This window comes from Amblyraja radiata, chromosome 27 (assembly GCF_010909765.2).
Source record: "Amblyraja radiata isolate CabotCenter1 chromosome 27, sAmbRad1.1.pri, whole genome shotgun sequence".
NCBI lineage: Eukaryota > Metazoa > Chordata > Chondrichthyes > Rajiformes > Rajidae > Amblyraja > Amblyraja radiata.
In genome coordinates this window covers 16364102-16376622 of record NC_045982.1, presented here as the reverse complement: position 1 = coordinate 16376622, position 12521 = coordinate 16364102, and the positions used below count along the sequence as shown (strand labels likewise).

The following is a 12521-nucleotide window of genomic DNA, read 5'->3' as shown; positions in this document are numbered from 1 at the left end:
ATTTATTATTCTATTTGCATTTAGCTTTATAAGTGTTTTAGAAATTTCTTTGAAGTCGTATCAAGGTTTTTTTTGTCTGGCATGTCTGTCATAATTTTTGCCGCAGGACATTTTAAGTTAAGTTGATGATGATCCCTTGTCAAATTTACCCGTTTCTAGACTTTTTCCCTCTGCTAACTCCATTAATAATGGTATCAGTTCCGATTTAGACATCTCCCCCATGCATTCTTGATGTTTATTCCCTCCTCCTTTTCGCAACACCTTAGAAGAATTTGTAATGTCGAAGATTCAAATGAAGTGCATGTGATTATCCAATTTATTTTGATGCATGTCTTTCATAGATGAGTTCCATTTTCTGTTTTTGTTGCTAATTTTCAGTTCATAATTCAGTTTCTTCATGCTATGATTTTATCCTTGATGTTCAGGCGTTAGGGGATGACATCACAAACCAAACGGAGAGCATACGCCAGGCAGTCGATATCGGCCAGTTTCTCATGACGTTGAGTGCAAAACCAGACCAGGACATGGTCGAGGACAAATTGGAGTCTATCCAGACTCGGTACAGGGAGATTAGGGACAAGTGCAGCCGAAAGGCTGTCCTGCTCCAGCAAGCCCTTGCCAACGCCAAGATCTTTGGAGAGGAGGAGGTGGAGGTGTTGAATTGGCTGGCTGATGTTCAGGACAAACTAAGTCTGGTGACCATCAATGATTACAAATCTGACATCCTGCTTAAACAACACAAAGAGCAGCTGGTATTTTATTTTTATTTTTTTCATTTGGTGTATTAATTTGATTAATTTAAGTTGCGTTTCTCTAATTTTATAGTCTGTTATTTTTCACTTAGTCTGATTTAAGTTTCTTCAGTTTGTTTCTGTTATTGTTTTTAGTTGAATTTTAGTATGTGGTGCAAAAGGTGCAATTTAAGCAACCTTTTCCAAACTAACGTGCTAAGATCCAACTTTCTTTAAGCATCGTTAAAAAATAATGGTCTAAAAATTCAAATCACATGGAACGATTTTCCCAGAGTGAACAGCAATTATATTGGTTCCTCAGTTAATTTCTGCCTCAGCATAAATTTCATGACTTTGAATTGTAAATCATGGTTCAGGGTTCGGGAACTTTCAACTCAACTATATACTTGCCCAAAGTCATTAGCATGGACTTCCAAAAGCACCATTCATTCAGCATACTCAGCCCAACCAAGTGCACTGCAGCAGGTTACCTTAAAGAAGGCTTGCCTTCATGAGAGTGGTTCATGCCTGGGGCTAGGAACATTCCAATTCTAAGCCCCAGTCACTTGAACCAAGCTCATCCGCACCACAGATCCGTGTAATGGCCCCATAAGCCCTCTGACCACCGATTACAGGACCTTGATCCTGCTCCCTGACCACCACCGATCATGGGCTCCAACTTATCACTGACTGTCATTGCAACTTTCAGCGCCTTCTCAGCCCCCTTCCAAACTACAACCCTCCTGGCCTCTTCTAACTCATAAATCCCTTACCTGCATTTCTCACTGTCTTGCACACCCCCACCTCATCCCTGGCCATCTACCTCATGATACCTGGGCACCTTCCTGGCCACCTTGTCTGTAAACGACGGTGAATTTCTAGGCCATTGTTTTTTTGTTTTGCAATTCTGAATTTTTACTTTCCGTTTCATTCCTAATCTACAGAGCTAGATTTCTCAATGTCTTGTTACTTTGCATTATTCTTAAGTTTTTTAAAAAGATGTAAAGATAAAATACACCGAGGGATTATATCAGATTTATTTAAAAGTCAAAAATTCAAATATTTATATATCACCATGACCATTTCCATTTTGAACTAAAATGGATAATTTTATTCAGAAGTTAACACCACTGATTCTTTGTAACATAATCATTAACATGTTACATGCTGATGACCCATTCACTATCCCAGGTAAAGGAGTAAATGCTTTTGGAAAAAGTGTTTACTCCAGAATTTAGTGGTATTTACTGTTAAATAGTTTTTTTAATTAAAAAGCCAGGGCTAAGAAATGAATATTCAGGTATTTCGTATTTTAATTTAACTATGGATTTTCTAACAAAAAGATTTCCCTTATCATTAATTTTAAGCTTTAAATTTTAATTGACATTTGGGTTAAGGACTTGCATTTAACTTTCGTGTGGATTAATAAGTAACAGTTCATTATTGAATCACGAATTAATTTTGGCCCAAGATAATTTGAAAATGTAATTTGAGTTGAGAAAAGGCGTGTTAGCATGTGTTATAAGAGGAGGTTTAAGAATGGGTGCTCATCTCACTGTACCTTCAGCACTGGTAAATGCAGCTGCTCTTTAATTTTACTTTCTTTTGGCTGCAATTCAATTTCAGTTCCCTGGTGTTAGAGCCATGAGAAGTAGGAATGATGTTTCCATAGAAACCTCACCATCCTTTTACTAAGCAGCTGCAATGATCTTTTTGTAGGCTCTGAATGATGACATTATATCCCGGAAGAAGAATGTAGATCAAGCAGTTAAAAATGGGCAGGCCCTTCTTAAACAAACCACAGGTAACAGTTCAGAAACATTTACAACATTTATTCTGAGTTTTTGCTGTCTATCTTCTACATTTATTTGATGGAGCCAGTTGAACGCAGAACTTGTACAATAAGTGGCAAAGGGTTTTTTCTTTGTTCTAGAATGTAAAATTTAATCAAGTCTTTTGATTTATTTATTCTGTGTTGCCATTGTGTTGTCACTTAAAGTCCAGCGTCCATTGTGATCCCCACATAAAGACACCATCTGCCTTGTTCCTGGCAGCAGGAAATGCAGTTGGAACAAACCTCTTTCATATCCTTAGCAATGAATGCTAAATATGCAGTCCTTCAAAGCATGTCGATTAACACTGCAAGGCAATAAGAGTTTTCTTTATTTAAAGGAAACTACATTCCAATCGTTACTTTTTTTATCATTTAGATCTTTTCTATCAAATTAGGAACAGAAATTCTGAGGTTTTAATTGCACGCAGGATATACATCTTTATTTTACGCAACTTCTAATTGATCAAAGATTTCTGAGTGTGCAAGCAAGCAGTGTGGTTCTAGTCTTTCTCTTAAACTGGCTGCTGTGATGACAGAATTGAGGATTTAAGTTTTTTTTCATTCCTCCTAAATCTTTGCAGTGCAATTGGTAATGTTGGAAATTTAGTTGGAAGCTGGTAGATGTTGTGGGTGTGAATTTGCATATTGTTACTCTGAGGCAGAGAGGCACTGTGCCATCCTGCAACAGTTAATTGGGTGATATCCTTGTCATCTCATGCCAGCAGTTATAAGAACACGTCAAAACATATTTGGTTTTTACAGTCAACCTTTTCACGTGATCTTGAAAATAACGTGTGTTAATTTGTGAAATGTTTTCAACTATGTTACAAGACTGTCACTGCACCACTTAAGACTTTTTACAAAAGAGAACAGCAGATGTTCAATTCTGTTTTCTCCGATGCATTCTAACTACTACAGTACTCTGCTCACTTGCTTCTTTGTCAGTTAGCCACAGTTTTCTGAAGTCCATTCCACAAAGAAACTTACATTATGTTGCTTTTGAATTAATGGCTTAGTATCGATTTAATACAGTGGCAGTCCAAATTATGTTGGTTCAGCAATTATAATTCTGAAATATTTTATTAACTTTCTCAGGAAGATTTAATTTTGGCATTTTATCCTCAGTCCTTCATATTTTGTTGACAAAAACTTCCAGGATTACAAGGAATACTGTTTTGCTGTGTCAACCTTCAGTGGTGTGAAGTTTTCTTTAGCTGAATTCTTATCATTAGTAGGGGAGCAAATCATATATTTACAACAAAATGAAACCTCATATTTATTCACACATTTTGATGCACAATCACAAATGCTTAAGAACAAGATTAAAGAATAATGTGTGTTACATGTTTTTTTTAAAATAATTTTCTATTCTCGGTCGGATTTTTTTTAAATGAAAACTTTACCACTGCATTTAATTGTGTTGCCCTTACTTTGCCAAGCAACATGACCACATGGAGAAAGCAAATATAATCCTCAAAATCAAAATATTTAGACATACAGCATGGAAACGAGCCCATTGAGTCCATGCCGACCGTCAATCACCCATTCGCACTTGTTCTATATTAAGTCACTTTCTCATCCACTCCCTACACACTAAGGGCAATTTAGAGCGGCCAATTAACGGCCTACAAACCCGCCGTTTTTTGGGATGTGGGAGCACCTGGAGGAAACCCGTGCGGCCACAGGGACAATGTGCAAACTCCACACGGGTGGGACCTATACGAAATCAAAATGAATGTCATTAAGTGAGCGACTGTCAGAGTGAGGCCCAACTCAAATTTGAGGAACAGCTCCTCTTATTTCAGTTGGGCAGCTCACAACCCAGTGGTATGAATATTGACTTCTCTAACTTCAAATATCCCTTGCATTTCCACTCTCTCCATCTCTCCCCCATCCTAATTCTCTGACCAGTCTGACTGTCCAACTGATTAAATTTTACATTGTCTGCCTCGTTGTCACCTTCCCCTAGCTAACAATGATTTATTTTACATTTTCGTTGACCTTGGTCCACTTTGATCTCTTGTTTTCACACCTTACCCTTCCATATCTCTCTTTTTCTTCTTCCCTGACTGTCTGAAGAATGTTCTCGACCCGAAACATCACCCATTCCTTCTATCCAGAAATGCTGCCTGTCCAGCTGAGTTACTCCAGCATTTTGCGTCTTTCTTCGGTGGAAACCAGCATCTGCAGTTCCTTCCTACTCAGTAAATGTTTGGTTAAGTACACGATGCATACTTAGAAATTCATCCCGATTGGTTATGCCAAGTGTGATATGCCTTGGTAAAAGTAGGAATGAATTAGGGTTAAGGTTAATGTAGGGTTAACCCCATAGCACCCCTATCTCTCCCCCCCCCCCCCCACCCACCCCACCCCCTCCCCGTCTCACCTCCCCCAATTCACTACATAATACATTTAAAGATACAGCCTGGAAAGGGTTCCTAAGCAAACACTCGAGATGAATCTCCAGGAGTCCAGCAAATAAAATAAAATCTCACATCAACTCTTTATTGCAGAAATTTTAGTGTTTCAAATTGGTGATTTTCTGCCTTACTGTGAATCAGTTGTTGGGGCAATATTTAAAAGAAACGTGAAAGATTGTTGTAAGATATTTACTTACAATTAGATTAAAAACACAGAAAATACAGTATAAGAATAGGCCCTTTGGCTGGCAATGTCTGCTTCAGAATGCTTGATATATATTCTCATGCCCATTTCATTAACAAGAGTATTGACAATGGAACTTTAATTCTGTGTTAAATTGAATTTACTTTTGAGCATTAGGTTAACATTGTCCTGCTCCGTTGAGTATAACGACCCAATGTTTTGTTTACTAATGTTGTTTCCTTAGGTGAAGAGGTGATCATAATTCAGGAGAAACTGGATGGTATTAAGAGCCGGTATGCAGAAATTACTACTTCTAGTTCCAGGGCACTGAAAACGTTAGAGCAGGTTCTGCAACTTGCCACAAAGTTCCAAGCCTTCAATGAAGAGCTGTGTGGCTGGCTCGATGCGGTGGAATCTGAGCTTGCTGCAAGCACGCCACAGTCGCCAATTGGAGAGCAGATACCACAGCTCCACGAGAGACAGAAGGTAAGCAGAGCAGTCAGGCATCCAGACTCAGCAGGTGTAAACTCTGAGAGGAAGAAGAAAGGGTCATGTATCCATGTTTCTCCAACAATCAAAGAATATCAGAAATAACAGGAGAAGGTCAAAGGACCTACTCTGCCACTCAGTGAATTAATGGGAATTCGGTGACTCAAATACCATTAGTCATGTCATATCTCTTCATTCCCTTGCTGCCCAAAACCTGATGATCTCAGGCCTAACAATTGTCAGTCACTGAGAGCATCATTAGCCATCTAATAACCATCAAGATTTCCATCAATCTCAGGGCAAATAACTATTTGCCTCATTTTGTAAATTGCCAACCTGCTAATTTGACGCACCGACCAACAGCAGTTGCTGTGTTTTACGACTGTTGGCAGACCAATTTCCCTCCTGGGATAAATAAAGTTCTATAGTATCGTAAGTAGCACCTCAGCATCAACCCTTTTCAAATTCAATGTTTCAACAATGTCAACTCTTCTAAATTCCTGTGCGTGTGTTCTTTCGTGGTTTCTGATGGGACAGCTCCCTAATTCCAAGAATCAAGATGTTGTTTCCAAGTCTGGAATATCCTTCCTTGAGTGTGGAGGTCCAAGATGCACACAGTACTCGATGTAAAGCCCTGTACTTATGTAGAAGGATTTAACCTGCAACCCAAGCTCCCGTGCAATAAATTCCATGAGAGCAAATTTGATTTTGTAACCCTGTTATTGGATCATGATTTGCGAATTCAATGAAGGCAGATTTCCATAACCCGAATGGCCATAACACAGGGGTTGCCTGTATTCCATTTTATACTTTTAACCAGTCTTTGTGATGGTAGAATTATTCCATCCTCTTTATTTTATGTGACAGCTTTTTGTTTTATACCTTATGTAATGCCTTTTATAATTCAAATATGCTATATCCACTATAACTATAACCTAGCAATTAATCAGAAAAGCTCAAATTGTCAGATGCTCCTTTTTATAAACAAAGCTGAACGTGCCAAACCATATTTTCATAAATGTGCCTGACAATATGCAGAGGCATCTGATGTGTTCAGCTGAATAGTGCAGATAGTGTTTTGTTTAACTGATTAACTAACTTAATGTTCAGGAGTTGAAGAAGGAAGTGATGGAATACAGGCTGGTCCTGGATACAATTAATGAAGTGAGCAATGCATTACTGGAGCTAGTGCCGTGGAGAGCACGAGAGGGTCTGGACCGACAGGTGGCAGAAGCCAATGACCGGTACAAGACGGTCAGTGACACGGTGACACAGAAGGTTGAAGCAATAGATGCTGCAATTCAGAGGTCGCAACAGGTAGGTTGAATTTAATATACAAATTGTTTGTTCGTTAGTTTGGTCATTAATTTAACCATGTGAGGCGTTCTAAAACATAAGTAAGTGAAATTGATCAAAACAAATATTAAATACTGCAAACACAACTGTGAGGTAAGTCTGAACAGGATTATATACAAATTATATCCTGTATGTTCCATGAGTTGCAGAAATATGGAACGCAGAAATATGGTTTAGTCGCCACCTTTTTAATTGATTGGTTGCTTCTTGTAGAATGTTATGGGCCTGGGAGTAATGGATTTGGTGTTGGCTTGGGAACAATTGCCTACATTCAGTCAGAATTGGAATGCAACATAGAGAGATCTGAGGAAGGGAAAATGTGTTTAAAAACACCTCTTTTAGTCAATAATAACTTGTCAAATGTAGTTGTAGTAAATTTACCAGTACTCTGGCATTATCATGGATAGTCAAAGTGAAATGTAGTGTTACGTGTTGTGTAATGGCACCATAATTGCACAAGCACAAGCAGATGTTCGATCCTGCACTAATTTCTCAACACCATATTAGTCATAAGAAATGTTTCCAGCTTCCAACTAGGCTTTACCTCTGCTCCTATCTCAACCCATCCATTGGGGAAATCTTTCTCTGAGTCTTCAAGACTTGATTTCTAATCTGGCATACTCTGAGTTCTTAAAACCCACTTCCAACAACTGGTCTAGGTTTATTTTGCATCCTTAAAGCAAATTAACTGCTCCTCTGTTAAACACCACAAATGTCAATACCTATTAAACCCAGACACCTTTGCCAATTCCCAAGAAAACTTACGACAGAACAACGTCATCATTTTGAAATCTACTGTTGTATACATCTATATGAACCTTCTGGCATTAAAGTGCAAATTCACTGACCGTAACCTCAATAGCTTGGGTAAACCTAGATATTTGCATGCTATGTATTGCAAACATTCAAAGTCTATTTTCTATTTCTATTTTGGTTTCCTTGCTGGATAGCACATTGGGGATTTGTGGAATGTATCATATAATACATAAGATGCCCCAAGTGATGGTGTTTCCATAAATTAGAGGAACAACAGAATCTAGCCAATAGTCTAAAACAATTGAAAATCCAGTTTTGAATTTAAATCTTGTGGAAGTAAAGTCCGTATGATTATTTACTACATATTTAAAACTGTGACATCGTTCTGAAAATTATTAAATAGATTTTTTCTTTCTGAGTGAGCATAAAATTGAAATTAATCTAATTATTTGTAAAGATGTCATCTAGTTTTAACGAACCAAAAAGCTCATTTATTAGCATCACAGTCAGAAAACCAAAACTAGTTTTTACATCAGGAAAAGGAGTACCAATTGGTAATTTTACAAAATACACATATGATTGAGAACCAGAGAGAATCAACACCTTAACTCTATGCAAAAATGTCTTGGTTGATATTGTCAGTTTTAATTGAGAGGCAATAGTCTCTGCAATCAAAGCACAGTGATATGGATTTTTACTACATATGGTTTCACTCTGCTTTAAATTCTGCACATATTTGGAGTCCTAAGCATGTTGGTAAGTAATCGATCACACACTGATTTTATCTGGACAAGTACTTAGAGGCTACCAGATTTATAGTTATATATTAAGTTTACTATAATGCTTGTTTTATTTGCATGAATAAGATGTTTTAAGACAGTATCACACTAAAGGTCATTGAATAGAATTGAAGGAATGGGGAAAATATGCTGATGTTGGAGGATTGCTGTACAAATGGCAAACAGAAAGTAGAAATACAAGTTGTTTAATACAGGTCCATTTCATGTTAGGAGGCTGTGATTCTTTGGATGTCAGGGATTAATGCTCTGCACTCAGTTGTTCACAAAACATATCAGTAATTTTGCCGAGAGGATCATGTGTAATGTATCAAGTGATATGAAGTGAGATAGCAAGAATTCAGAGATGTATCAGAGGATACAATCAGACCGAGTCAATGGACAAGGTCTTGACAATAGAATATAGTACAGAATATAGTGGGGAAAATGGGAGGTCAACCACTTCAATCAAAAAACTAGAAAGACAGAGTATTTTAATTGGATGAGAGTTTGAAAAATATTGGTACACAGGAACCACAATCATCTTGCACACAAATCGTTAAAAGTGAAAGTGCAAGAACAACATTTTATGAGGAAAGTAAACAGTGTTGTGGCCTCTATTGTAAGAGGAATTGAATTCAAGATTAACAAATCCATAGTGCGATTATGTTAGGGCATGATAGGAAATTATTTACAGGCCTTGTCTTCCCACCAAAGGAAGGATTTACTTGCGATAGACTTGTGAACAAAAGTTCATCCGTTTAATTCCTGGGACATGCCGATTGTCTAATGAGGATAATGTAAGCAAACTGAGCTTGTATTTTCATGTACTTGTAAGAATGATAGCTGACATTGAAATGTACAAAGTTGGTTTGGGCAGTGGGCTTGATGTAGTTGATGCAGGGATGGAGTTTCCCCTGGCTATCAGTCTCAGAATATGGAGTTGACTATCCAATACTGAAGAAATCTCTTCACCCAGACTGAAGTGTATCCTTGGAAGTCTGTGGTCTAGAGCGCAGTCAAAGCTGAGTCGTGCAACATATTCAAAACAATATTTTGATATCAAAGGGATAAAAAAAAATGCAGGACCAGTGCAGATAGACAGTACTAAACCAGCCACGATGTTATAGCATTGTGGAGCAGGCTACAAGGGGTTAAATGACCTACTCCTGCTTCTGTTTTTTATGTTCTTATATAAATGTTTGCTGACAATTCAGTTGGACTGTTGTGTGCTTCACTGCAAATATTTATTTGTTTATTGTTTAATTTAACCCTTTAATGGCTAATTGTCCACAAGAAATAAATTGCTGGGTAAAATACTATTTTGTTCCTGTTTTTTCGTAATCTAATTTTACACGTGACAAGCAGCATCAAATTAATTCTGTTAAATATAAACGGAAGATCTGGCTTGTAAGATTCTGTTGAACAAATTCAGCACTCATAGGGTTAAATATAGCTACGACCTTTGTATTGACTTTCTGTGCTATTAATCCAGACTTGGTTTCTACCTTCTGGTCAGTCCATGCACTCTTCTTAATGTTTTGAAGATAGAATATTTCATTTTAGTTCTATATATATAGTTGTTGCCAAATGTTTCCGGTACCTTAATGGTTAATTTTGCACATAACGTCTCAGCAGCAAAATATAAAAATAATAATAATACCACTTGCTACTTTTTTCATGAAACCAGTGCAATTGATCATGTGTCCATCAGCTGGGATGCAGATGATATTAGATATATTCTAATAACTCAACATCTGATATAATTTCCCTACTATTTTTAGCACCTTCCAAGAAAAAAAATAACTAACCAATATCCTACTTTTTGTTTTACTCAATTGGATTTGTATTATTATAATCTAATAATAATAATCTAATAATCTGTCCAAGTCAGAATATGTAGATCAGAGCAGGCTGCTAACTGTAAAATATGGGAAAGCTGTAGATACTTCAAGCAAGATTTAAGTTCCGTCAAACAAGAGAACTGAAGTTGGCGTTCTTGAAGTTTAACTTCAGCGGTTTTGTAAAGATTGTTTCTTGTAATATTGCCAGTTATCTTCCTTAAAAATAAAAGGTTGAACAAATATTGAAGTGGAAATAACCTTGAGGTTTCTGGTAGACTTGAATCCTTTTCAGCTGAGTCAGATTGGTCTACTATAATTCAAAGTAGAAATAATAAATTAATATTGCTGAATAGCTATAATATAGCCTCATCTATTGATCTTTGCAAGTGATAGAGGCTCTATTTATCGTAATTTTCCAATAGGTTATTGATATTTTCTAATAGGTAGTTGATAGACACTATGTTACATATAGCTTGTGAAATGATCTGCCCCAGTGTGTAAAGTGGCCATTCTGCAGTTCATACTTCAGTTCCAAAACTGTAGATTTGTGTGAGTTGACGAGTTGTACATTTTTAATGAATGGTTTAAGTTTAAGTGGCAAGGGAAATACCTGGAATGATAAATTATAACCAGAACAATGGAGCAATTTTCACTTGAGCAGAAAAAGGAGGGCTAGTCTGAATATTTTATTTTAATTTGTATGCAGTTTTGTGGCAAAACCATTTCATCTGGATAACAGTATTAAATCCTTGATGAAAATTAGGAGAGTAGACAAACAATTCTTTGTTAGATCATGAAATACCACTCCATTGATGAGAACGAAACTCTAAAAATAAATCACTGCTGTTTAAAGTGGTATGTTCAATATAACCAGTACATTATGTGAACTATGAAAATATTATTTAAAATCGTTCGATAGTGAACGATTAAGTCCTTTGACAAAGCTGAGTGGTGCTAAATATTCTTTCCTATATCCTTTCCCACTTGCCTACACTGCAAATCAAACTCAGACCTCTTGATGATATCAAGAATTAATGCAACAAATTAATTTTCAAATTGGTTCAATTAGAAGATTTTGAGTTCAATTAAATATGTTCCAGTCAGCTGTACAAACCATTATCAGTTTACATTAAACTTTATTCTGAATTTTCACATTTCATTTTGAAATTGAAGCAAATTTGTGTTTTTTAAATAAATATATTTATTTGGTGTATATACAAATAATGTTCAATTATTTATAAAATGCATCCTCACTGAATAATTTATTACTGCTCCTGTAGGCTTGCATATTGTTTAAAAGTAACTATGAAACTGCCATAAGCATTGGTGACTGTTAATTAATTGAGGGTCGGAGTGATTTTGCTCAGTGTAGTTTTCTTTGCTTGCCCTACCTGTGTTCAGATTGCAGTTCTACCCTAGCTCCATCCGTCTCTTTGTATGTACAGCTGTTTGTCTGCTTTGTTTCCTTAATGTGTCCTGCTGCTTCTCCTTTCTGCTAGTATGAGCAGGCCACTGATTCCGAGCTCACCTGGGTGGCAGAAACTGTGCGAAAGTTAACAGCCTTGGGTCCAATAAGACTGGAACAAGATCAAACAACAGCTCAACTACAGGTGCAGAAGGTAGGAATGCATGGTTCTTGGAATCCGTGTACCTGATAATAAGTTTACAATCCAACATCGAATATTTTGTTCCAAATCATACCTGCAACTCGTGATATCGTTTTATTCACTGCATGACCTATAAAACAAAACTCTCCAATAAGAAGCTTTTGTTATGTTGCTGGCTTTCCTGCCTTTTAGATATTGAGATCTCCATGTTAACCATTTCTCCGTCAGTCAAAAGCCAGAAATGTAAGTAATCAAAAAGTGGCCTGACTAAGACAGAAAGAACGCTCTGAAAACATTAATACAATTAATACAATAAGCAAAACAAAACTTTACAGAAAATATTACTGCTACTACAGTTTAATTCTTTTCATTCCATTCACAGCTTGAAGGTGGTGGTAGTTAGTTATTTACAGATTTGCGTAAATGAGATAGTGTTAAAAAGGAGCAAATTCTAAGAGACTAACCACCAATTTGAATTCTGTCCCCCAGTTGTGTTCACTGTTTGAGGACTTTTCTGTCATCAG

General features: G+C 36.8%; 1 protein-coding gene across 29 annotated transcripts in view; it reads left to right on the top strand.

The window, feature by feature from the left end:
- The window catches only part of macf1 (microtubule actin crosslinking factor 1), a 437138-nt gene that overhangs the window by 356081 nt on the left and 68536 nt on the right, over positions 1-12521 (top strand). For 25 of the 29 annotated variants that reach the window (XM_033045287.1, XM_033045288.1, XM_033045283.1 and 22 more), the window contains 5 exons: positions 426-752; positions 2451-2535; positions 5414-5655; positions 6769-6975; positions 11890-12009. In XM_033045287.1, coding sequence (XP_032901178.1) covers positions 426-752; positions 2451-2535; positions 5414-5655; positions 6769-6975; positions 11890-12009 — 981 coding nt within the window. The remainder of the gene's footprint in view (positions 1-425; positions 753-2450; positions 2536-5413; positions 5656-6768; positions 6976-11889; positions 12010-12521) is intronic. The other 4 variants (XM_033045293.1, XM_033045299.1, XM_033045282.1 and 1 more) reach the window with 1 other exon arrangement.